This window comes from Chaetodon auriga, chromosome 7 (assembly GCF_051107435.1).
Source record: "Chaetodon auriga isolate fChaAug3 chromosome 7, fChaAug3.hap1, whole genome shotgun sequence".
Lineage (NCBI taxonomy): Eukaryota > Metazoa > Chordata > Actinopteri > Chaetodontiformes > Chaetodontidae > Chaetodon > Chaetodon auriga.
In genome coordinates, this window is record NC_135080.1 from 9,991,902 (window position 1) to 10,019,543 (window position 27,642).

The 27,642-nt window shown below is 44.1% G+C and overlaps 1 protein-coding gene across 7 annotated transcripts in view; it reads left to right on the top strand.

Annotated features, from left to right (window-relative positions):
* The window catches only part of schip1 (schwannomin interacting protein 1), a 191,277-nt gene that overhangs the window by 161,157 nt on the left and 2,478 nt on the right, over positions 1 to 27,642 (top strand). For 4 of the 7 annotated variants that reach the window (XM_076735488.1, XM_076735489.1, XM_076735491.1 and 1 more), the window contains 4 exons: positions 18,952 to 19,070; positions 20,821 to 20,938; positions 21,644 to 21,841; positions 26,666 to 26,789. In XM_076735488.1, coding sequence (XP_076591603.1) covers positions 18,952 to 19,070; positions 20,821 to 20,938; positions 21,644 to 21,841; positions 26,666 to 26,789 — 559 coding nt within the window. Of the gene's footprint in view, positions 1 to 5,290; positions 5,744 to 12,578; positions 12,690 to 18,951; positions 19,071 to 20,807; positions 20,939 to 21,643; positions 21,842 to 26,665; positions 26,790 to 27,642 lie in introns of those variants that run through there. The other 3 variants (XM_076735492.1, XM_076735493.1, XM_076735494.1) reach the window with 3 other exon arrangements.

A 27,642-nucleotide genomic window follows, 5' to 3' on the forward strand; every position in this document is an offset into this window, starting at 1 on the left:
AAGGTTTATTGCAAGAAGGCAACAAAATGAGAGTGAGAGCTGGAAATTGAGAAAGAAGGTTCATGTTGTCCCAGCAGTGAAGGGTTTTAAACTCCTATCCATCACCTCTCCTCTCTCTCGTCGGAGGAATAAAGGGTTGAGTCAGACACACACGAACACTCAGGGGCCTGTGTTTGTGGTGAGCGTGTGTGTGCGTGCTTGCGTGGACATGCATGCTCATTCGGGTGGAGCTGAAACATGAAACACTGGTCTTTTCTGCTCTTAATTATAGAGTGTGTTTGTGTGTGTGTGTTTGGGTGTGTGTGTGTGTGTGTGCATGTGAGAGGTAGAGAAGTGGGTTAAGAACTTGGTCTGTTTATATCGGGCTAAAAATACAAAGCATGTTTAAATCACGTCTGCACACCCACACAGACCCCAACAAAAGGAGAGTATTTTTGCCTCCATGTTTCTGACTGTTACCTAAGATGTCTGTTCATTTGATTGTGTGTGTGTGTGTGAGAGAGAGAGAGAGAGACTTTGTGCCAGGTCATGCAGAGAGCTTCATCTGTTGCTGTAACAGAGCACTTTTATCTCCTCACATACCCGTAACACAAGAATAATCATTCCATCGGTCTGAAGTAGGGCTGAAGCTCGTGGTTGTTTTCTCCATCAGCTGATCGGTTAGTCTGTAAAATGTCAGAAAATAGCAACAAAAGCCTGTTTGAGTTTCCTTAAACCTGAGATGATATCTTCATATTGCTTGTTTTGTCCAACCAACACTCCAAAACCCCAAAATATTCAATCAGCTATCACATAGATCCTGAGACGCTGGAGCAACATTAACTATAATGAGTTATCACAAGCATGCCACCACAACTAACAGTCATTATCAGTTAAGTCTGCACATTATTTTTCAATCACTTTGGTCTATAGTATGTCAAAATATGTCACCGTATTTCATTTTGTCGAACCCAACAAGTTAACAATGATATATAACTAAATTTATGCAACCAATCTCTGCATATTTGAGAGCTGGAATCAGAATGTTTTCCATTTTGTGCTTTAAAAATGGTTAATTTCTTTGTCAGTCAACTAACTGATTAATGGAGTAATCACTTAATTGTTTCAGCTCTACACGAAAGTCAGTTATTTTCCACATTTTCATGATTCCTTTTTGCTTTTCACAGTTTTTTTTTCCTCTGTAGTCAGGACAACTAGAAGCCCATGTAATCCATCTCAGCTACTTATTATTCACTGTGACTCACAGCTCCTGCTTCTTAATGGACTTCGTCATTGCACAAGTGTAACTGGTGGTCAGTCAGTCATTTACTCAGCTGGTACACACATTTTTTTGACGCATTTAAGAATGTGAAACAAATATTAATACAGCCTGGTGGTCACAACATGCTCCAGCTTTCCACCACAAACTGGAGACAGTCCTCATTAGAACAACCCCTGGTGGCTGATCATAAGACCGAGCACACACACACACACACACACACACACACACACACACACACACGCCTGCTCTCCCTGGCCTTCCACATCAGTTCCTCCCTGTCAGAGCGAGCTCATTACTGCCAGAATCTGGCCCTCACACTGAGCCAACCTGCTTTGCTATGCAGTGTTTTTACACTGGCACAAAATGTCAGCTCACTAAAAGCATCTGCGCTCCCCTCTTCCTGCTGCGAAGGAGAGGGAGGCAGACGAGCAGCAAGCGAGGGAAGAAGTAGAAAAGTGGCAGAAAGAAAGCAAATGTAGCCACACTGAAAGGCCAGAGAGAGAGAGAGAGAGAGAAAGAGGAAGGAGGGGGTAGATGGCAAGGAGGCTAAAAAGAGAGAGGGCAAGCTGTTTGTCAGAGAAAGGGAGGAGGCGTCGCAGCATGACTGAGAATCCTGCTTTTCCATGAGCTGCACAGAGTGTTACGGGGCATTATTTACCACCTACAGTATCATTTCCAGCTCTCTCTGCATCCCACGAGTAGAAAGAGCCACCTTGCTATTCACTCTGTCATCAGCAACTTATGATTAGGCACTCACTATTTCTGTTTGCATCTACAAATTTGCCCACATAGCAGAGTTAAATACACAGAGTCCCACACGAGTGGCGTTTTGATGCGGAGGAAACGAGGATGAGAAGAGCTGCTCGGCGTGCACTCCAGCGCACCCTCGCAGCGAGAGTGACAGACGTGAGCGATTTCTGCTGCTCTGTGCAGACGTAAATTACACAGTGCCGTTGAAGTTTGCCATTAGGATCAGCGTACAGCTATATTTTAGCAGAAAGGCACTTGTCTTTTAGCTCCTACGCCACCCAGATGAACACCTCATAATGTGGACGCTGTGCGGGAGGCTAAACTGCAGTCTGCCTGCCTGTTGTCTCCTCCTGTCTCCACTTAATAATATTTGTTCTGAATCTTCTTTGTGCTCTTTAGGCCACTTACATAATCACAGTTATTGGAGTTTGTTTGCTGTTTCTGTTTAACATGGCTAATACTCATATAATTTGAGAATCACGGGCTGCACACTGTGCAGTCGGGGCTGTGTCAGATACTGTTTTCTTTTCTAGTGTGGATGAAAAGGTGCTGTTTCGGTCTCCACCTGTGCCATGACTCAGATTGTAACCTTGACAACCGTGTGAAGGTCAGCGGGGGGTGTCTTCAGAGTGACTGCTGCTATGGTGATGGAGGAGAGAAAGGGGGCTGCTGTGGCGTCTTGTATCAAAGCATGGCTCACAGATGTTGGACATCAAAGATTTTTTTTTTTATTTATTTTTTTTTTTTGCTCCTGCCAGTGCATGCACTTGCCCTGCTGTGCATGTGCATCAGAAAGAGAAATCAGTCCAATGCATTTGTATTCAAAGAGGAGAAGTGTCAGGCTTTAATGTATCTGAAGCTGGAAAGATCTTAATCCTGCAGCTAGTACATGGCATCGTTGGCCGTGTTCCCATCAAAGCATTACTATGTGCATTTTAAAGTATCGCACGAGCAAAAGTTGAAAAAAAAAAAAAAAAAAAACTTCCTCGATTTTGCAAAAAGTTTTTTGAGGTGGTTTTTGACTTTTTGAAAAAGTTGATGCATTTAATGGGAGATGAAAACACCTTTTCCAAATAAGTTCTCATGTAACATTTAAGTCACATGACTGATAAGCTGTTTCCACTCTAAGAGAAGAAGAAGGTGAAGAAAAAGGAGCTGCTTCTGCTGTTGTTTCTGAAGACATCTCACTCCAAACCGGATGATAAAATAGGGCCTAATTTACATTTTCTTTTTCTTTTTTCAAAAGTTTGTTTCAAGTTAGATCGATGCCAACGTGGCTACTGAATCCCTACTACAGGGGAATCAGCCTCCATTTTTATGTCATTTACTCTTTAAGCCTATAAACTCCCCAGGGGCTGAAGCAGGCTTAAAATTAACTAGTGACAAGCATGTACCTGTAACTTCATCTCACCACTCACAGAGGTGGGGGAGAGTCAGATGAAACACTTCATATGAAGCATCCAAACACCTTAAGAGAAACTCAGATTGAGTCTGTACTTTCATTTTAATTCAAGAGTTTAAGAGTCTCAGATCAGCAGCTGAATTCACCTGTGATTGTGCTGCGTAGTCCAACAAAAGTCCACTACAATCCACCTGTTATTATCCAGATTGTCAGTCACTAGAGGGCAGAAAGTAGACACCAAAGCAAATTCTCAGCAGCAACCCATATTTCACTAAGTCAGTTTATCAAGTTCTATCGGCTGATGTGTTAGCAAACAGCTAACTTAACATATGCAACAGAAACACAGCAGCTTGAGACTGAATGGCAGAAAAGATCCCTTGACTTGCCAAATGTTTGACTCTCTTCACCAGCCACTATTTAATCTCTATGCCATTAATCACTTGGCTTTACTATTTTACCCCTGTTTACTGTATGCCTATAAACTCAGCATAAGCTTAAGAGTGCTTTTACAAGGCCCAGTCAGTAGCTTTCACTGGAAGAAAAACAAGTTTATCACAGGTCAATGTCATGCACAGATAATTATATCCAAGGTTAGTGTGACAGGATGGGCACTGTTCCAGCGTTCCCCAGCTGGGCACCACACGGAGGGCCAGACCAGAGCCAGTGATGTGCAGGCGTGAGCAGAGAGATCAGAGCAGGGAGCTCATCGATCCACTTCCAGGTCATTAAACCCAAGAGTGGTCTTATCAGGGGGGGAAGCAGCGTCACCCAACAGAGATCAATACCGGATAGAGAGATCTGGCCGGAGAGGAGGGATGAGATAACAGGAGGTGTCTGCAGCTTGCTACCTTGCCAAAAAAAAGACAAAAAATGAAAGCTGAAACAGATGTATGATTTATTGCATCAGGACGCCACATTCCACACATTCTGGTGCAAAGCTGTTCCGCTGCCTTAATGGTAGTGTTGACGGTGGAGGAAAATAACAGCTGTAGGTAAAAGCAAACATGCTACGAAAGGTGTTGAAATGATTACTTGATTAATCAAAAAACAGCAAAAATTCTGCAAAAAAAATTGACAGTGTAAAGCCCTTTGAGGAAGAATTGTTTTTTGCAATTTTGGGCTACATAAAGAGTCCAAACTAAAATTGATTACAAAATAATATACACATTGTGCCATGATACCAAGCTGCAAAAATGTCAAGACGCAGGACACATGTTTACATCTGAGATCGAACATTATAGACAAACCAGAGAACAAAGAGGCGCATTTGTGACAGTCATTGGGTGGAGGTCAGAGTAGAGGAATGGATGGAGAGATGGAGAAGGGAGAGATTATCTGAGTAGGTTGGCCTGTGTGGATTATAGGACGGCCATCTGCCACTATGAGATTATAATCCTGCAAAGGGACAAACAGAGAATGAGGGGAAGATGTACGTGCCGTAATATACTTTTACACAGCGAGACAAAGACGGTACAAATCCTCCAACATGAGGGAGTGACACAGCTTTGCCTTTTGTCTTAATTCTGTTTCAAATCAGGAACTGATTGAATATTAAGTGGAAGGTTACAAATTTGAGATTAAATGCCATCTTCTGGTACTTGACATTTTGGGATAATTGGTGCTAAAACACATTAGGGGCTTGATACGCAGCGGCAGCATCCTGTCTTTGGTGACTGTTAATTCACCACAGAAATGGATTAAGATAAAGGTTAAAGAAGAAAGTCGCTCCTCTGCCCTTCTCTTCCTCTCTGTGTGTCTCTCTGTCTGGCACGACTCCATATGAATGACATCCCGACCCTGGCCCACACCGACCTCACCCTCCCTCCCTTTTCCACCACCCCCTCTCCCCACCAGCCAGCTCTGCACACACTCCGCCCGGCTGCTCCTCCCCCTTTCAGTCTGAACTAGACAGAGAAAGGCGACCGGGAGTGTACTCTCTGCTTTTCAGCGCTCCCCTCCCTCCCTCTTTTTCCTCTCTCTCTCGTTCTCACACCCCTCCTCCAGTGCTCTCGCTCCCCTCCCTCTTTCGGCTTTGGGGAAGCAGCGATCAGACCCTGCCCTTCTCTCTCAGCAAACAGGCAGAGCAGAAAACAATCAGTAAAAACAACAGATAGAAAGCAGAGGGTGAAGACTGAGCTTACTGGCAAGCTAGAGTCTTGAATATCTTAGTTTGGATCCAGGACTGGGTGGAACTCCTCCTCTCCTCTTCACTGGAATACCACTGCAGGGCTGGGAATCTTGTCCCAGTCCCGCTCCTGTTCCCCCAGCTCAGCCAGCTCCGCTCTAGGATGCTGTGAAGGATGGTCCACCAGGAAAACTGTTCTTACCAGGTACTTCTCAGCGCAACATGACACATTGGTTTTCGTTTAATTTCATTTAATTCCAGTGTCTTACAGAGGCAAGCTGGTGTTGATTTTGTTGTTGCTAGCTTCGCTGATGGTGCGACTCATATCTCATATCGCAAATCCTTGAATGTCACGTTGAAAGTAGGACATTGTTGCACATGTGCAGGACCTGTGTGTCATTGCAGAGACTCGGACTTGTGTAGGAGTATTTCTCTCTTTTGTGGTTACGTGATTGTGTTGTGAATCTGATGGCTGTCTGGTTGCTAAGAGAGCACTTGACTCAAGGGAATAATGTCCTGCCTAACCTCCACCTCCTCCTCACCCGGCCTCACCAATGCATGTCAAGGAGGCATGAGGTGTGCATGAAACTGCAAGTATACAGTGTCATGACTGAACTGTGTGTGCGAACGTGCTCCGCGCTGTGAGTTACATGTAGAGGGTGCATGTGGTTCAGTGTGCATAGAGAATTTAAATGTGAATGGCTGCTTGGAGGGTTGTGTCTATGTGTGCATGCATGTTTATGAGCATGTGTGATTCTGGTGGGACATGTGACAGCTCTGTCCCACTTTAACAAGGAATTGGGAGGAATGAAGCAGCCATGATTAAAGGAGAGCGAGTACATCACAGCTGTACATCCTCTTTTCTGTAACCAGCCCTGCTTGGGAAGAAAGTCTGCAATGCAGTGGAGATGCAGAGTGGGAACAAGCAGAGAGGTAGATGAAAGGCAAAAGATATGAGCTGAATATGCCAGGGGAGGCACTGAGGGGGGAAAGATGGAGCTTCTTTGATGGAGAGAAGCAAGTGTAGAAGCACTGAAAGCTGCAGAGGAAGTGATGAGAAGGAAACATGAGGGTCCTAGAAAAATGGATGGCCCTTGTGGGTGCACTTGAAGGGTTTATCAACATACAGTAAGAAACTTCAGAGTCCAGATTCTGTCCTCCAACAGGTTTAAATAGATTCACACATTTGGTGTATGCATTGGAAAAATGTGATTGATCTAGTATGTGAGGCTGTTTTTCATGTACTTTTACACTTTCAGCTTAGTTAAAGGGCTTCAAGCTGGGTGCTAACAGCTGTAAGCGCTCACCTCTGTGGCATTATCAGCATTTACTGAAGCTGATCTGTTGTCAGCTTCCTGCACATCCTCTTAATGCTTGAGACTTAGTCTGAGAATTAATAAACTGCCCTCTGGTTTAGGAAAACCTCAAAAAGACTCAAATCATCAAACAAAACATTTGTATTAGTCCTCTGCATGTTTGTATTTGCGTGTCAGGAGGGTGGATTTGAGCCTCTGTGGGCGAGGGACAAGTTGTGTAACGGGATAAGGATTTCCTGCCATGTTTGGTGGTAGATAAAAGCAAGATGGAGCGGCAGAAAGATGGAAGGAAAGAGCAGCAGATAACCAGAGGAAAGTGACGCCAAAGGGCTGGTGGAGACAGCACATGAAAGGCAGAGATGAAAGAGTAACAGGAGGAGTATTGACAACACAAGCTGAGCACAATGAAGAGAGAGATGGCTGGAAAGAGAGAAGCGAGAGCGGCGTAGCGCTTTCTGAGGCAGTGGAGATGAGACGTGATAGGAAGACTGGAAAAAATCATTGACATTCAATTTAAGGAATTTAAAGGAAAAATTAAGTTGAAAAAAGTTTCTTGATGGTGGTGGTGGGTGATATGGCCCTTTAATAACATCACAGTGATGATATAACAATGTACAGAATACAGCTTAACCCTTACAAAGATTTGACGATGCTATGCTGAAAGTAGGAGAAGTCATAATACTGCCATCATCTCTATAAAATTTTTAAAAAATCTATGAATTTTATGCCAGTATTATCTGAAGCGGTATGATATGGCACACTTCTAATTGATGGAGGGAGAGAAAGTGAAGGAGGTTGAGATGGATATATTGTGAGAGATGTACTCGAAAAGAAAGAACATGAGAAAGCATGAGAGCGGTAAGCGGAGCAGAGGGTTCAGGCTCCGATAACAGAAACTCTCCAGAGGCCCCTCAATTAGACTGGTAACCTGGCAACCAGCAGGCAGACAGCGCCCCTCATGCACACACTCACAGAGACACACATGGAGGGATGGAAAGAAGTGCGATGGGGGAAAGAGGAGCGGAATAGAGGAAGAGAGGGGACGAGGGGTTTAATGAGGGCATGAAATGGACAAGGAGTAAACAGATAAGGTGGAGAAAAATGGAGGCGGGCAGGGTTTCCCTGTGCTTCTGTTTGTCTCCTGGGGCAGTCCATGTCTCGAGGCGATCTCTCAGCATCGTTGTTTTCCTCTGCTTTAATTAAGGTGCGGCCCTTGTTCTCTGTCTTTGGCTGGAAAAGATGGAAAGCTTTGCTCACCCTGCAGCCTTTGAGGCTAGCTCCCACTTAATGTCAGAAACCATTAGCCAATTGGGTCACAGGCTGACCCCGGGAGAACCAGTAAGGTGACCGTTTTGACCCATGGTCAATCAAAAGCATCTATTGATTCAAGCTCTGTTGATTTTTCAAATAAACCATGAGGCCAAAACGAGCAAAAAAAAAAAAATGCTCATGATTAAATCATCCGCTGCAGCCGTCCTCTTCATCTTGATGCTGCTCTTCATTTTGTTAAGAGCTTAATGTAAGTGAGCTAAAAGTGCGCTGTTCGACAGTGTGTTTAGTAGCAAGCGAGGTCTCGATATATCATCCGTTTTCAGATCCTCATGTGAATCTATAAATCTTGCTGTGCAGTATCATAGCACCAGCAGGCTGAAGGGTGATGGTGAGATTTATCAGCTTGGCTGCAGTGTGTCATCCCGGGCCGTAGGAATACTGTCAGCGTGCCAAGACCCCAGGAACTATGATTGAACGTTGAATCCTGTCACACACTCCGCAGTGTGTGTGAGGACTTATGTGTATTTATGTTATGCATATGTGTCTACAAGCTCGTGCAGTTTGTCCCGCTTGACTGAGGAGGGGGGAAGGAGAGCTCAGTGTAACAGTATATGAGGTGTGGCCTGATGAATTATAAATGAGGACTAGCAGTACTGTAGATGCCACTGATGGATCGTGCTATGACAGAGCTGATCAATAAGGCTGGGCAATAAACCAAATGTATGAAATTACTCACGTAATAAATTAATCCAGTTTGCCAGGAAGTCATTATAGCGTCTAACTCCCCCTGAAACAAATTACCATGTTTACACTAAGACAGAGCCATGCTAGCTGTTTATCTGTCTCTATGCTAAGCTAAGATAAACACAGACTCGACTAATTCTTGTATAAAGAGAAAAGGATTCAATCCCAGCCCACCAGGTATGTATCAGGGCTAAAATAATAATTATTGTTACATCTGAAGTGTGTATACTTCAGGTCACATTGCTCAGCCCTATTATACTACAGTATGTAAACAGCAATATTTGATGGGAAAGTAAGAGCATTACTTGTTCTCGTACACACAGCTAGAACAAGACACGAGTCTAGTTAAGAAGTTCCATTATTAGATGCTCTCTGTAATGTGATTGGCATGATTTCAGTCCCCAGTATCACACCTCTCCTGTGCAGCCAACCTCTTTTTCCTTTCAGACAAGTCTATACTTTGTCCTAATATTATACAATTTGCCAGAAGTTCAGCTCCGTCAGACACTAGCCTCTGTGTGAGTTAGCGGACGTCCCGATGGGTCGCCCCGCGCTCCTTTCACAGCCCAATTTGTTTGGAACACAGAGCATCGCCATGGAGAAATTCGCACCACGTTGCTATGGTAGCAGCCCCATTTCTTTTCCTCCTGCTTTCCAAAATAAGATCAGATCAGAGTGTGTAGCGCTCCTCTCGAATGTGCCAGTAAACGTGCTCTGGTGTGCATGCACATAGACATGAAGGAGCAGTGTGTGCCGGTTTGCAGATACAGAAACTTATAAACAAACACAGTGTGGCTGATAAAAAAAAACAGAAAGTGCATCACGGGTGGAGGTATCGGCCATATGCATGCTCACACACACGCACAGCGCCACTGGCCTTGGATCCCAGGCATACAGGAGGTGCCAGGAGCCCTCTCTCCCACAGTCACCCTCTGTTCACTTGGAACAATAAGCCATTCTGTGTGTGTGTGTGTGTGTCTCTCTCCCGTTTGCTCACCCCCTCAGCTGACCCCACAGCCAAGCATCAGAGTTATTAACCTGTGTGTACGTCTCAAATATGCAGCTGGAGCTATCCCCAGTCTTTGCCCTTGAACTGAGGCTGAGGCTGCGCTTTTGTGCACATGTGTAGATGCGTGTGGGTGTTCATAGACCCCAACCGGTAACCCAGGTAACCCCTCCCTCTCGGCCTCGTATCCCATTTGAATCAGCACTGACTTCACCTTCACCATGAAGTCAGCCTCAGTAATGAAGCAGAGAACCACTGGGGCTGACTCTGCCCCACCCGTCAGCCCCAAACAGGCCACTCTCGTTCACAACTAACAACAGTTTTATTCGCCTGTGTGTTTGTGTGTGTGTGTGTGAGTGCGTGCGTGCGTGTGCGTATACTGTCTGTATTGTCCCCCAGCAGCAGCAGCAGCAGCAACAGTCCAGTGTGGGTGGATTCAGGAGACAGGCAGACAATTCGCTGTACTCTACCCATAATCCTTAGGGATCAACACTGAATCAAACCCACTTCCTATTTTTTCATTTAACCCATGTGTGTGTGTGGGGTGGGGGCGTGTGTGTGTGTGTGTGTGTGTGTGCGTGCGTGCGTGCGTGCGTGCGCAAATGCTCTTTGATGTTATCATGCAAATGCATTATTCCCCAACTGTCTTCATCTGCGATTCTTCTCTCTCTCGAACAGATGAATGTGATTCATGTTCATCAGTATCAGTTGCCGTTTTCTTCCCTCTTGTCTTTCTCCTCTCTTCTCTCTTGTATACCCTCACGTCCTTGGCTGGCTATTTTATTTCTTATCAGATATCCTCGTCTTCCCATTAGATCTCTGACTATTTGGCATGATTCATCCTCTGAGTCAGTCGGCAGGTGGAGGTTTGATGCTTCAAAGAGAGAAAGAAACAGTACAGAACTTTTTAAAAAAAAAAAGGCTTTTGCTCTGCATAAGGTCGGGGTTAAAGCGTTGTGTATTTCTCCAAGGCTTATGATATTTCCATTGTTTCAGTTTAGTATAGTTATAGTTCTAGTTTCTTGACAGGTGTAGTGCATTTTTTATGCCAGCCCTGCAGCAAAATGTATGTGTGTGTTGGCTTGTGCTGCTGATGCAAAAAGCACTAAGGTGCCAGCCTGCTGCTTTTGTAATTGTTTACAGTACTGCAGTGCTAAAACAGTCAGTTTTACCTCCACTTCTTTTGCATCTCAAATATGAGGATTTTCTCTCTTTTTAATCCTTTTTGAAGTGATACATCTTTTGGATTTGGACTGTTTATCAGACAACAGAAGCAATTTGAAGACGACACGCGCTCAGGGAAATTGTGGTATTTTTCACTCTTTTCTGACATTTCATAGACAATTAAGCAACCAACTGAAAAATAATCAACTGGTTAATCAAACAAGAAAAATAATCTCTAATGTGCATTCCATGTAATCATTACACAGGAAAGCTGCGATCCCCTGTTCTGGTGCATATGAATTATGAGTTTAATTCCACTTCAGTACGGTAATGGTTTTCAATCCCGTGCCATGCCTGCCATTTCTCTGTGTAACCAGCTGATGGTTTGTGTGTTTGTGTGAAGTCATGTTCCCCTGCAATGTGATTCTGCAGCCATATGCGGACATAATTTTCTGTCTGGGCGGCTATGACAAATATATGAGTCACGGGTCGATAGCGTCTCGCTAAGATGAGATCATTACACACCGTGGAGAGCTCAGATTGAAAATGTAAGTCAGTGATACAAGGCACAAGCAATCTCTGCCTGTGCGAGCGAGAGAGTGAGTGACTTTGTGCGTGCATGTGTGTTTGTGTGCCAGACTAATGGTCCATTGTGCTCTGTCAGGGTTTATTTAGCTGGCCGGGGCTGTGGGGCTGCTGGCTTTGGAGTCCAGACGGGGCACTATTTTTACCTTGGCAGGAAGGGAGCGCGCTACCTCCTCTGTTACGTAAACACACACACTTTTACATTCATTTCACCCACAAATATGTAGGCTAATCTACATTTTAAGTTAATCTCTTTCACAGACAGACATGGAATTGTAAGCCATTGCCGATAAAGGGGCTACGAAGCTTAAAAGGAAAAAGTCAGAAAGGAGTCCTGGGTCTAACAGAGGGAGAATAAATATAGACGGTGAGAGATAGTGTCCAGGAGAGGCTCCAGACCCACCAGGAGGCATCTAAACACACACACATGGATACACTCAACACAAGTACATTGCCATAAACACACACACACACTGGCTATCCCATGGCTGTGGTGTCTCTTTCCAAACTGGTTGCGAACAGCTGCTGTCCTCACGTCAGGGCGTGAAAACAGAAAAAAAAAAAAGAAACGCCAGTGTGAGTTTCTCCCTCTCTTTTGCTCTCTCTGGCTGCGAGAGGCCGCCCTGACCAGAGGGTGGAAGGCAGGGAGGGTCTAAAGGGGCCTTACCTCTGACCATTGTGCTTGCACCGTCCTGTGGGAGAGGCAGAACCACAGTGGAAACCAACAGGAGAGAGCGGAGTCCTCAGAAAGTGCAGGGAAGTGAGAGGGAAACGGTGTCACAACATGTAAGAGAAATACGAGGAGAAGCCACCAGTAGAGGAGTAGATTTTTTTCTTTTTCTTATGTCAAACCATGGCAGGCGTGAGTTGGCTGGGAATATGATGCGTACTGAGTGGACTCAGGAGTCAGTCTGGACTAACCTACTGAGCAGAGAGGAAAAGACAGGAAGACAAGGAGGGAGGGGAGGATGAGGGAGGCGCTGGATAATATGGATGGATGTGGTGGAGTGGATGATGTCATCAGGCAGACATCCAGCCTCTACCTCAGTGACGACTACAAAGAGGTAAAGGATAATGTCACGTTTGTGTGTGCCTTGTTCCAGTCCGTTTTATTCATGAATTAATTAACTAATGCATGCTGAGGGCGACTGGAAAAATCAGGGTGCTCAATAGAGGTGATACATGTAGCACACACACACACACACACACACACACACACACACACACACACTCACAACTGCTTTTGCTATGTTTTGCTAAAGGAATGGTTTGACATTTAACTTATTTATAGTGTTTTAATGATGAAATATCATCATTGAGCTTTAATGGAGCCGGTAGGCAGATTTTGTTTCCTAGCTGACCTGCCGTTTCCCTTTGTTGCCAGTCTTTATGCTAAGCTAAGCTAACAGCCTCCCGGCTCCTGCTGAAGGCAGCCATGAGACTGGTATCGATTTTCTCATCTAACTCTCAGCAATAGAGCATATTTCTCAATTTTCCTTTAATAGGGTTTTGGGTTTTGTCTGGAGCTATATGTTACAGCCAAAAGACCGAGGGTGACGTAATGCTTGAAGTTTGGGTATTAAAGTGCTTAAATATTTGGGGCAAAGCTATGACATAATGGTGTGAGTAACCAGGGTTTTATCCTTAAATCTGCTTCATTCTCTGGCAGAAAAAACAGATTCCTCCGCTGAATCTTTTCCCACAAATCCACAGCGTGGCCATCTCGTAGAGAGAAAGCTCAAATGTCACTTGGAGACCTATTGTCCTGTCTAAACCCACTTCATGCTCCCCATCTCTCCTCCCTCCCTTTGTCATTCTCCCCCCTTGTCTTTTTTTCCCTTTTATCACACTATAACCCTCCCCCACGTCTTTTACCACCACACACACACACACACACACACTCACACACACACACACACACACACACACACACACACACACACACACACACAGACAGCCCACTGCCACTTGCTGAGTTGTTCACTTCCAATCTGAGTGACAGGAGCAGCCTTGCACTGACCTGAGGCTGAACTGCATGAGGGGTCAGAGGTCAGGTGCCTTATCTGGGATGGAATGCTGCACCGCATAGACAGACAAGTCTCAGATAGCACGACAAAAGAAAGCAGTCTTATACACACATACGTTTTCAGACTATACTTTTGGGAAATACAGTTATTTGCTTTCTTTTTGACACTTGCTGTGTCACTCTCATGTCTGTACAGTAAATCTGAAGTTAGCTTAGCTTCAGGAAGTAGAGGGGAAACTAGCAGCCTTCCTTCCTGGAGTCTTGATGTCACTGTGAGGTTGCCAGCGGACGCTTGCTGAAGTAAACCCCAGCCAAAAAATGAACGTAATAACATGTTAATTTGAAAGCTTTAGAGGTGGCAGTAGGCAGATTTGTAAACACTGGATAGAGCCAGGCTAGCAGTTTCCCCCTGTTTCCAGTCTTCATGCTAAGCTAAGTCCCCCTGCTGCCGGCCATAGAAACAGATTTTTGCGTACAAGAACGGTATAAATGTTCTTGCCTTAGTCTTACCAAGAAAACAAATGCACGTACTTCCCAAACTGTCTAGTTAATTTAAATGGAATATACATTGATTTTAGACTAATACTTTCAGAGACACGTGTGAGTATATGCAGTTATAGTCAAATCTGGGCTTGCAGGAATATCTGTGCGAACTGTGAAGCCAAAGAGCACAGTCAAAACACACACACACACACACACACACACACACACACAGAGAGAAGACACAGTGACCTTGTATCTGTTTGTAGAGCTGTGAGCTCAGCAGCAGCTCGCTGTCAGGCCTGGAATAAATATCACAGTGAAGCTGTCCTGATTCCTCCAAACACACGTCATGCTTTTCACTGTTTCTCACAAGACCTGCTTTTCTGTGCGTGTGTGTGTGCACGTGTGTGTATGTGAACAGTGGGTTCTTGTCTCCAACCAGGCGGTGAGGTGTCGGCTAGTGAATAGCCTCCTTTGAGCACAAAATAAAGTGAGGAATGGAGAGAAGGAGAAGAAAGGAGAAAGGACTATTAATAAAAGAAGAGGTGACATGTCATTTAGCTTTTTGGGGTTTTTTAGGGAGGCTAAAAGGGAGACTGGAATCAGAGTAAAGCAAAGGACAGAAATGTGTAGGCATGCAGACACACACACAAAGTTTTACACATCTCAGATCTCAACGACTAAACAATTTCTGACCACAAGAGCCAGCAATTTGGGGGAGGGAGAAAGAGGAGGCGCTTTGTTAGTGCAGATAATTAAATTCATCTCCCTCCTGTAATATAGATTTTTAGGGAAAATTTGAGGGCTCAAAACAAGCACCATGTCGTCCATAGCCAGAGCTAAATCACCCTCTAGGTCTGCGGATGAATGGTTATAGTGCAGAGTGGAGGAGAAAATGTCTTTGTCAATGAGGGCTTTTCAGCAGAGGAAACTGCTTGGTGAATTTGAGGAAAAACACAAATTAGCCCAATTGTGTTCCTCCCAATCTAATTTGGATGGCGACGACTCTGGCGCTCAAAGCCAGGAAATGAGGGAGGTGGTTAGGACTGTCACTCATTCTCTTCTCTCCAGCTCTCTGTTCCCTTTCCCACATGCATCTTAAAATGCTAATGTAATGGATCCAGCAATTTTCCATGTCATCATGTGGAAACAGGCAGATAAGTTTGGATAATTTGCCATTTCAGGATTGTATAAGCACCTCTAGAGGGAGAAATAACCAGGAAAGCACACAAAAGGTTACAAAAATGTATTTGTGACCACTTGAGTGAGAGAGCCAATCAAAAGAGCTGAAAGTTTGTGTGTTTCCAGCCTTTGAAATGCAACTTCAGCATTTCATTCACCCAAAACGACATTTGAAAAGTCACACCTGGAAGAGGAGCCATAAGCAAACATGGAAACTGTGAACATGACAGGATTTGATTGCTTCCTGCATTAAAGAGGATTTGAAAATTCATCTATTTTACTTTCAATGCGTTTCGAGAAGTGACAGCGGGTAAGATTGAAAAAGACAAGATGAAAGGTGAAAGAATTCAATGGAAAAGGAAGGAGAGGCAGGAGCAAGTATTTACTGCCCATTTCACACCTCCACCTCTCAGTGGCGTCTTCCACACCTTTGTAAATGTTTTATGGGGCTCCCATGATGACTGTGTTACCAGACACAGCCCACACACACACACACACACACACACACACACACACACACACACACACACACACACACACACACACACACACACACACAACAAAAACATGCTGTTTAACAGGTGACATTTCGACAGGAAGTTGTGTTGACAGGCAGGTGTGGGATGCACAGATGATGTCCTGCATGCTAATCCAGCTGCAGACGAGTGCAAACGTTTGGTGCTGTGGGACTTTTTCACCATGTGACTGTCATTTGTTGTTTTCTATGATTGTTAACTGAATATCTTTGGGTTTTGGGTGTTGGTTGGACAAAATTAGATATTTAAAGTCAATGATGGAAGCAACGCATTTCACCCTGACTTTCTCACAGCCAACATTATGTGAAGAGGTTCAACAAGAAAAACGAGTAAGGTTCATATTTAGCTCTATGTTAAAACATCTCATGTCATCAGTAGCCTTGAGCAAAAGTGTCTCCTTGTGTGTCCACGTTTGTATAAATCACAAATGTGAGCCAAAGTTAGTTGCACGTTAGTTTGTCCTTGAGGGCTGATGAGCTTAGCAGTGGCGAGGTATGAAATGCTTTCGCTTTGAATCACTGCAGCAGCATATGCTCTGTGTTCTGCCTCCTATCTTTCTCAATTCTCAGCCCCGATCGCTGGACATAAAATGCTGGACGTCACCTGCTGTTTCTCTTGATTTTGCGATATGAGCTGAAAAACTGATTGAAATTTTTGATTTGAGCGAGTGAAGCTAATGACCTGCTTGGACAGTTGATCAGTTGGTTATGATCACTGGCTCTGTGATCACCCATCTCTGAGTTAAGTTACCAGAGTTCCTTCCAGTGTGGAAATCTTCTTGTTTTTAGTTTGAGAAGCTACACCAGAGAGCGTGTGTGGTCCTTGCATTTGCAAGAGGTTTACGCTGATGCTGATCCTGTTTGATTACTCAGTATTCTGATGCAAAATGCCCCCTGAGCTTCCCTGAATGTGTCACACTTCCGTTCCACCTGGGCCTCAGCATTACCCCCGTTTTTGTATCGTCTCAGCGCCTCACCTCTCGCAGGGGAGCCGACAGTTAACAGTGCTCAGTGAACCTGCTGCCTCTGGTTTTCGTCTTTGCTTGGAGCAGCTGTTCTGTGGAGTAACTTGACTGACAGTCTGTCAGCCGTGTTGTATTCAGGCTTGTATGACATTTGAGTGATGTGCACGTACATAAATATGTGCCTGCACTGTACCACACAGGCTGCTATTGCGCCTTTGAAGCAATGAACTCAAACTCTCAAGTGTGTTCATCTTGACTCCCCAGGCTATCTTTCAAACACACATACACACACACACACACACACACACACACACACACACACACACACACACACACACACAAAGGAACAGTGCCAAGTCCACCCCTCTACGTGCCAGTGTGTGTGCTGGCAGTGCCAAGTGCGTCTTGCGGGCTCTTGTGTGGAGTGGGATTATGCTAATTTGTCCTTGGTGGAGGCACTCTCACCAACGCCTGCACACAATTGTCAGGAGAGACAGACAGAGAGCGAGGGAGGGAGGGAAGGAGGGAGCGAAGGAGTTGAGAAAACGAGTGGGAGAGAGGTGAAGCTGTGATAAGCAATTTGGAGAGGGAGGAACAGAATGAGCAGCAGAGAGATGGCTTGGTGGAAGAAAAGGAGAGGCCTGAGGCTGATGGAGGGAAGCGGAGATGGAAGGAGATGAGTGGAATTGAGGATAATGAGGAAGAGAGAGCAAGACAAACGACTGCTGAGGCTGAATCAGGTGGGTAAAGACAGCACGGGAATGTGAAGAATGCAGAGAGATGAGAAAGGTGCAAGATGTGTAGAGGAGAAAGTGGAAAGGTAAAACAGATGGATCCAAAGAGGAAGGCACTCCAGGCCAACACCACTGGCACCTCTTTCCTGCTCACCACCTTCCCACCTTGATTCCACTCTTAGTTTTTTGCTTTTATTCTACAGTGAAGGTAGAGATACAGACCAGAAATGTTGGAAGGGATAGACAGAGAAGGAAAGGAGGTTCCTGTTGTGTTTAGACCATCAGAAAGCCCCTTTTTAAACCATCAAACATAAAATGTTCAAAGTTCCCAGCCTTGGGTTTAGGGCCTTCCAACGTGTCACAACACAATGCCAGAGCTTTCCTCTTGTCCTTCAGGCCTACTGATTTCTGTTGGAGGGAGGGGCAGGAGCGCTGCAGTGTTTAGGCTGATTCTGTGTCTGATGGACAGAAAACCCTCTGCAGCCTCTTAAAGGCCATAGAAAGTGCTTCCTAAGTCGTAGTGCCATTACAAAAATCTGGGCTCTCATTCTTGTGTAGCATGTGCGAAAGGGGCTTCAGAGAATTGAGCTCTCCTCATTTGATCAGAAACAGTCTGACTCCCTCATTAGTTGTTTGGACCTCAGTTGGTTGTGTTTACCTCGGATCAGCACAGACGAGACATCCTATGGGGGCTGGGGTGTGTGAGCGTGTGTGAAGTGCTGCCAAAGCTGAAGCTTCGCTGAGTTCGGAATTCAGGATTGGGAAGAGGCCAAGTGAGGGCGCCTGTGGAGTCGTGTAATGTCGGGATTCTTGCAGATTTAAGCATGTATGAAGCATCTATGACTGTTCTTCTTCTGGAGTTTACCATGCATAAACTTAATCCTGTGTATGTCGTGTATCAGAAGATCCACCTTGTGTGTGTGTGTGTGGGTTTTGTAGTGCTCGCTGGTTGTTCTCTGAGACAACAGCACCACCTGCTTGTGAATGCTGGTAATGTGAACTTGTAATGTAACCCTGCTTAGATATTTTTACCCATTTTTTTCCGTACTTCAGCTGACTCCACACTTTGTATCAGAGCTTGCTTGGATGACACTGAACCTCTTTCTGCAAATTAAGAGGAAGCTGCTCCTATAAATACACTTGCACTCGTGTTCTGGACTGTCAGGAAGTGCCTGGGGAAACAGCGTTTGTATTTGTGCATACAGCTAGCTCATGTCAGGGGGAAATTGTATAAAGGTGATACAGCATGCCAGGAACTATAGATAAGTACCTGGATTTGAGGTGCCATGACAACAGGAGTCTTTGAGGAAGACGTCTGCCTGACCTCATTCTGAAACTGCAAAATAAGTCAGCAAAAATGTCATGAAAAGGTAACCTTATCTTGTTAATCTCCTGTTGCAGGCCCAAAAGAATGAGAGGGAGTCTATCAGGCAGAAGTTGGCCCTGGGCAGTTTCTTTGACGATGGGCCAGGCATCTACACCAGCTGCAGCAAGAGTGGCAAACCCAGCCTGTCCTCACGGTAAGACCCCTATCTTATTACTTCATTCTCAAGATTGTCTTCTAGTTTACTAGTATGTTTTGTTGTCTCATAATTCTCTGGAGAAGGGTGCACTGAAAGGGCGGCAGTTAAATGTCAAAAGAACATGAGCTTTGACTGTACATGAGGGTTAAAAAAAGCTGAGGAGGGTATAAATCTGAAAGCGTAGATTTACTGTCATGGTCACCAATGAAGAAAGAACAAAGAGGGAGGAAGAGAATGACAGGAAGCAGACAGGATTAGTGCAGCGTAAATGAGCCTCACACAGACAGCCCTTGTGGCTATCACTTCCCAAAAGACACTTACGAGTGCACAAACACACACACACACACACACACACACACACACACACACACACACACACACACACTATTACCACCTCCTACACTGTACCTTACTGGAACTAGATGTTCTGTAAACACACTGTTCTTTGTGTTCCTGTGATTTGAATCACATGGATTTCTCAATATTGCTGCAACAGATTAATGACTGGTTGTGATGCTTAATGCCTCATTGACAATTACGGGGAAGACGATGACATGACAGGATGACAGACAAATTCATAGACAGCCAGTTTCAGATAATACAGTTTTTAGACACTGGATTGTTATTGATATTTGATTTTTGAAGAATCCAATAACGATGTATTGACCAATATTCTTCTATCCCTTAAATGTCTTCTTCACTCAACTCCAAACCACAAAATGTATCAAAAAGGCAACATTTTTATCAGATTTCTGTCAAGTATTTCAATCTGCAGCTTCAATTGTAAAGGAGCCTAGATATGCACAGAGTGAGACATTATATAGTTAAAAGATAAACTGTTCTCTTATTATAAACTATGTATATGGTGATACCCTTTGTAAATGAGTTCAAACGTATCTTTGAGATTTCTGCACTGCAGCTTCTTGTTACTTATCAGCTGACACGTTCGCCAACAGTAATGCTAATGTATATGCAGTGAGCTCATACTGGCAGATATATCAGTCAGGCTCCACGCTGTAGAGGTGTCACACTGTATCAGAAACGTTAGTAAATGCTTCCACAACCTATTACCGCAAATTCAAGTTATAAGGAGGCTTTTGATGATGCCTCTCCAGGAAAAAAAAAAAAAAAAAAAAAACAATCCATCACTATTTTAATCAGGACTGACTGGATCTATGCTGCGTAACCAATCAGCTCTGTTTGTAATTACTGCATTGAATAAGCAGATTATTGATCCACAGTGGGCTGGATCTGCACCTAGTGGTATTCTGCTCCTCTGTGGCACAAAAACCACTCCCACCGGCCGCAGGCAGATTGGGTCAGACCTTCTGGAGGCATCCTGGATCGATCCATATAGGAGACAAGAGGGGAAATGATTAAAAACACAAGCCCTCCTTAATCCACAGTTGGCAGTTTGCTCTGTTGAAGAAGGCAGCTAGAGTCTGTTCGGATTTTCTTTCTATTTTTCTCAATTGTTTGCAGTTTTTCTCCCTTAAACACACGGCGCAGTGCACACAGTGCAGTGTGCATACTCAAAGCACTCTAAATCCTTTATTGAAGCAAAGCACTTTGTTGAACCCGTCACAGGTCATTTGTATTAACAGCGGTGCTGTTGACATTGCGGCCTGTTTTGGCCCTGGTCCGAGTCAGTGCTGCAGAAAGTGCCAGCATTGAACTGACTTGACTGTTATCTGCATTTCTGCTAGTATTAACATGTCTCCCTCTCTGTCTCTGTCCCTCCCTGCAGGCTGCAGAGTGGGATGAACCTACAGATCTGTTTTGTCAATGACAGCGGCAGCGACAAGGACAGTGATGCAGATGACAGCAAGACGGAGACCAGTCTGGACACACCCCTGTCCCCCATGGTACGCACTGATGACCGCCCGTGCACTTTGAAGCCCACGCACAGTTATTACAGTATTTCTCCAGAATTCAAGGATGAAAAAAAGGACCTTGAAATCACTACGCAGTGTGATGTACAGAACTAAAGAAAGCATCAAAGTGTAAAGATCTGATTGTGTAAAAGTGAGATTGAGATAGAACAAGAGTGAAAGCGGCGAGGGGGAGGTATTCATTAAGAACCAGAGAGATAGCTGGCAGTTTAGTTGCTCTATGAATGTCTCTGCTCACGTTTTCTGCCCTGCTAACCAATTCATAGACAGCAAATGAGAGGTGAATTGGAATGCGCTCGCACTGGCCATGGATGACTGGCTGCATTAACCTCCTGTCAGCCTGAGACACATTTAACAGAAAGAGTAAAAAGAGAATTATCATGTCCTTACACGTTCATCCTCTCTCGCCTCTCGTCCTATCTGATGTGCAATGACGGTCCTGTCAGCGTGTAAAACCTACATACCAAAATGCCAAGAATGCATAAACATTAATCCTCTGACCTGGCCTTTCTTATCTTTCCCTCTTTCCTTCCTTCATTACAACCCTTCTCTTACCTTTACTGTACACTCTTTTCTCCCTCATTTCTTATGCTGCTCACTTTCTCCTTCATATTTTATTCCACCTTGCCACACTTGTCTTCTCTCCCTCATCCTCTTCCGACACTGTTCTCCCCGCAGTCCAAGCAGAGTTCGTCCTACTCGGACAGGGACACCACAGAGGATGACTCGGAGTCTCTGGAGGACATGGACTTCCTGAGTCGACAGAAGAAGCTGCAGGCAGAAGCAAAGCTGGCCCTGGCTATGGCCAAACCCATGGCCAAGATGCAGGTGGAGGTGGAGAAACAGAATCGCAAGAAGTCACCAGTGGCCGACCTGGTCAGTATCAGAATCACACAGTAATGCTTAGACCGTGAAATTTTACACCAATATCGATAATTTTTTCCCAAAAAAGTTGCAAAACTGGCCTAATTTTCTGTTTGACATTACAAAATTTATGTAAAAAGAATAGCTTGAACCAAGAGCTCAGTAGCTTTATACTGATTAGCATGCAAGTGCACTCATTTATGGACCATAGTCACTCCAAACAAGGATGAGGCATATTTGCTGTTTCAAGCTTTTGCTTTTACTTTTATATGAACAATAGGTCACATGAGTGCTTGTATGTCAAAGGGGTTTATTGTAGTGATGAGTTATGACGGATTCAGCCGTTCCCCTCAGCTCTACGGAGCTTTATCACATCTTTCAGCTCATTGTTTAGGTTTTCCAGCCCGCAGCTTTACTGTTTCAGTTCACTCTCATCGCTCTCATCATTGTAGTCATCTGCAACTCAAGCAGCCATTTTCAGCCCAAAATGCTATAAAAAAAACCTGCTGTAAGCTACCTGCCCAGCACCAAGCAGTGGACAGACAAAGTAAGTATAAGCTGGTGAGGAAAGTGCAACAATTAGCTGCTAAAGCACCAGATATTTTGTTCAGGAGCTAGTGTGATTATTGAACTTGCAGTCGCTTAGAGGCCAGAAACATGACTCCAAATGAAGGCTAATGTTGCTCCATGTCTGCTAACAAGTTTGCCATATCGATTAAAAGGTGGTAATATGTTCTCATTGTGTTTACAGCTTGTTTCCTCTGGTCCCAAATGGCCAAAACAATCAATTATTTCAGGGTTAAAACCAACATTATGAACCATATATCAGGTGTGCTCAGCTGCATCAATTACAGCACAGGCCTACACAATTTGTAAGATGTCAATACACGTATATCAACACCTATTGCTCTCAGTTTCACGTAAACAGCTCCATTTCCTTAGAAGCTCACAACACCTCTACCGGCACCTGATGGTGGTTTCAAACCTAAACCAAAAGCTTAAAACATCAAGATCGCCTCAGTTTTTGTGGTAACTCTCCATTTACTGATACACTTGTGCTGATCATTTAAGAAGAAGGTTTTGAAATAGCCTCTGTCCCACTTTCTATCAGTGATGTGGCACTACATCACGTTGACATTTATATGACACTGAGATGTAATGGAAACACATCATAAAGTCATATTTTGCTCATCACCAAGATGAGTGAGAAGAACGCCAAGCAGCCTGTATTCTGGGCAACATGTGTCATTGGATGACATTAAATATTTCTCCATGCTGCCCTTTGAACAAATGGGCATCTGGTCCATTATTAAAGTAAGTGGGCACATATGGGTGGGTTGTGTTTCAGTAACATATGAGTATTATTTGGGAGCTGACTGGGTCATACGCATGTTGAGATGATGTCACAGGAAGCTTTCCCCCAGCCCCCCTTGGCCTCCACTCTTCCTCTGCCTCCATTTAGTGGAAGGAAGGTGATGACGACCCCGCTCATCATTATTTCATCTGTTTCTATCTGCCTCACTGCCCTCTCAGAAGCACACACACACACACACACACACACACACACACACACACACACACACACACACACACACACACACACACACACATACATGCACACTCACACTGGCAGACTTACGTGCACACTATATTTCCACCCGGACTTGCAGGCAGAGCCGCTTTACTTATTCAGGGAAGAGAAGGGCAGCTCGGCCGGGTCCATCTATAATTCATACGCCGGAAAGCATTGACTTGAGTGTTTAGGGATGTAGCAGTGCTCAGCAGTCAGAAGACATCACTGTCACATCCGTACTGAACACACAGTGAATATTAAGATGTATTAAGGTTACAGCCGCCTGCCATGTCCACAACACCAGAGATCTATTAGACTGCAGAACCTACATGTGCTAAATGCTTCCGTTGAACAGTGATTCCTGACCAGGGGGTACTTCCGCAGTGGCCTGGGTTACATGGATGGATGGACAATATCATGCAAATTATGATTTGATAGAAAGATATATCCATCCAAAGACGATTACGTATTGGTGTGATGCTGTTCTTCGCCTTCCGTCAACCTCAGTCAACACCTTAAAGCCACATGTTGCTGCAGGAATTGCATGAAAAAGTGAGTAGTCAAAATAATTAGCTAAAAACAACCGATAAATGGTTTAGACAGCCAAGAGGAGATAATTTACTATCTAATTATCTAAAAGTCATGGAAATGAGCTAAAATTAAAGGATAAATAGATGAAATAGTTAAAGGTAATGGATAATAATAATGATGACAAATAAGCAGGTAATAAAAACAGGTGAAATAGGTAAAATAGATGAATAAATAGTTGAAACTAAAAGTAAAGGATAAACAGATGAAAGCATTCGCTAAAACTACTTGATAAACAGTTGAAATAGCTTAAATTTCATTCTATGAAAAAAAAATGACTTTAACAGTTCACTGTGTGTAGTAATTCTTAACATCTGCATTCAAATCTATTAAAATGAACACAGCAGGAACAGGAGCAGGTGGTGTCAGTGAAGGGGTTCTTGAGCTCATCTGAAAAAGAGGTGAGGCGTTCTGTTGGACCAGAACGGCCTCAGATCAGTCACTCTGCTGCCAGTTAGTTCGATTCAGTTCTAATTAAGCTGGATTGTCTCACTCGCTCGTCAAGGGTACAGAATGGGAATTCGGCCAGCGCAGTAATCCTGCATCCAAATGTCTGTCTGTGAACTGGAAGTGTGGGTTTTTCCTAAATCTGTACAAATAGAGAAAGCAAGAAAGTTAGCGAGAGAGAAAAGGGGGCCGAGAGAGATTTAAATTCCACTGTAAATCGTCAGTTCTCTCCCTCAGCTTCATTCAAATAGGAGTGTAGTTCCTCAGTCTTATGTTGAGTCATTGCAGGAGGCTTGTTTGCTGGTATTGAATCCTCAGACAGTATTTTTAACTTAGATTTGTGACCAGTCCACCACAGAAACTCACGACGAAGTCAGAACTCACGCACATTCCTCAAACATTTCCCATCACCCAGTCGCATTGTCTTTGACATCACATTTCTCTCTCTGTCACCTTTAAGTCACAGCCTTGTGTGCGTCGAGTGGCTCGAAACTGAAACTGACACATGGCAGCCTCCAGTACAATTGCATCCGGGCCAATGTGAAAGTGAAAGAGGGGTGAGAAACTAGCGAGAAGAGCCAACCGCACGCCAACGCGCACAGACACTCAGAACGTAGCGCATGCAGAGGGAGGGAGAGCGCACGCATTTTCTCACCTACTGTTTGTCAGGGCTGGAGATGGAGCGAGGAGGAGGGAGAATGAGTGTTGGAAAGAAAGAGAAAGAATGTAGACCGGTTGGATGGGAGTGTTGACAGAGGGAGAGCCCAGAAAACAAGAAGCAAATCATCTGCCTCGTGGCTGCACTCTGTGGAGAATGCCGAGTGACTGCTGGTGGTAACAGGACTTATTAACACGTACACAAAGCCAGCAGAAGCTTTGCAGGGATGATGATTCAGTTCGAAGAGCACATTAGAGGTAGCGCTGACAAATAAAAGCACTGTTGGAGCCATATTTCCTCAGGTCGATACAATAATTGGTACAAATACAACTCCAAAACTTCCAGGATGCTGCATAAAATGGAAGCTTTTCTTTTTCACTCACGGGGAAATAATGTGTAATTTCTAAGCCTTTGTTGTCACTACACCTTTGTCTGTGATTACACAACATATGCTTTCCCTGCTGTAGGTGAGTGGGATTTTGCGCTGAACGGTGAAGACTCTGGAATTTTAAAAGTTCCCGTGAAAAGAGAAATCGTATTGTCGGTGAGGTGTGAGGCAGTACCAGGTGACTCCAGCCTGTTGTGTACAATGTCGGGTAAAGGTGCTCAGTGGGAGAAGTATCACTGCTGGCCCCTGCTGGAGAGTTAAACCATCTCAAGATCACTGAGTTCATCTGCGGTTTATTTGTGTAAAACTTAACCAACCTGTTTGTGACCAAACCGCAATGTCTAGTTGAAATCCCCCAACTTTACAGTCCAGGTACGCAGAGTGACGAACTCCTCAAGGAATGTGTGATATGCTCTTTTCTTTCATCATCAGAAGAGGCTAAAGAGCAGTGTTTATCACAGAAAGAGCACCGAAAAGGTTGCACATACTATCAGTCAGTCAAGACTCGTTTGGTTATTTGACTCGAGTTGACCTCTCTGTATTCTGCTAACAATTCACGCCATTTTGACGAAACTTCGGCAAATTTAGACCTCAACTAGCAACTGAACAACCTGCTGATTATTCTGTTTCAGTGAAAAATGAGATGTGTGGTGTAAAACGTCAGAAAACAGTGAAAAATCCTGCTCGCCAGTTCTTAGAGGGAGCAAATCAAAAACACCTCACATCGGAGAATCTGGCATTGGTGAATGTTTGGCAGTTTGGCCTGATGAACGATTTAGATGATGAATTGATGAACAGAATTGTTGTTGAATTGTCCATCAATGAGTGATGTTGTTTCAGAGCTCCACCGCTGCCATTATTTGTACATAATGAAGATGCAGTTAAAGACATTTCTGAATTTGAATCTTTCTTCTTTCTTTTATTATATATTCATACAAGACAGACTAATAGGATGATGCAATGACGTGTTTGTTAAATATTGTCCAAGACCCCAATCATAGTGAGAGTCATGTATACTGCGCCAGGCACCAACATGCAAAATTTAGGTTAATATAAATAAAACATTCAGTATACGTGTAGTAATTTTGGATGTTTTTATTCAAAGTTTTTATACTGATCAGAATGTAAAATGATGGTATTCTGGAAATGACAGGCTTTTGTGTGTCTCTGTGTGTTTTTTAGCTTCCACACATGCCTCATATCAGTGAGTGTCTAATGAAAAGAAGCCTGAAGCCCACCGACCTGAGAGATATGACTCTGGGACAACTCCAGGTTATAGTCAATGACCTGCACTCCCAGATTGAAAGTGAGTTGACTGCACACACACACACACACACATACACACAGAGTCACCGACCTCTACTTTCAATTGCAGAAATGAGCAAGAACGCAAATGGGGAAAAAACATGCACATACATACTGACCCCTACACTTTACAGTGGATGTGAAAGTACTTTTATAAATATTACTTCAAAGAACTGTACCAGTTAACAGCTTCCCCAGAGCATTTACTGTTACCACACTGTATAGATCATTGATCCTGGTACTCGGGGATGAATAATCTCTCATCGTACATAAAACGGCTCCAGAAATCCCCATGAGTCCAAAATCATGAGCCAGTTTTTACTCACAACACAGACTTTCCCCTCAAAATGTGTTTTGTCAGTGCTGCATATTGTCTGGCAAAGCTGGAGGAACAATAGCTTAAACATGCGATGTGAAAACAACCACAACCACTGAAGTGTGGTCTGACTGTTCGTGCTCATTATGTTTTCGATGGATTTGTGAGGTCAGTTTATGAACCAATAGTGGGACATTTTAGCCAGTCAAATGTGTCTGGTGTTTCACGTACAACCCCGAGCTCCTGAGCTCCTGAGCTGTTTCTGAGCTCATGTGCTAATATCTTTTATACAATCACGTGTTCATCCTCACTCAATCCTTGCTTGTGAAAGACTGATCAGATACTATCACCTGTTACCAATGAACCTGTTTACCAGGGCAGTTTCCCAACTTTCCCAGTCTTTAGTTGCTCCTGCCCCAAAGATGTTGCTCAAGCTCAGAATAATTGTTGATGAGGTCACACATTAAATATATTGTCTCTGTACTGTTTTCAATTGAGTATATGTCCAAAAGGATTAGCAAATTCTGTTTTGTTTATG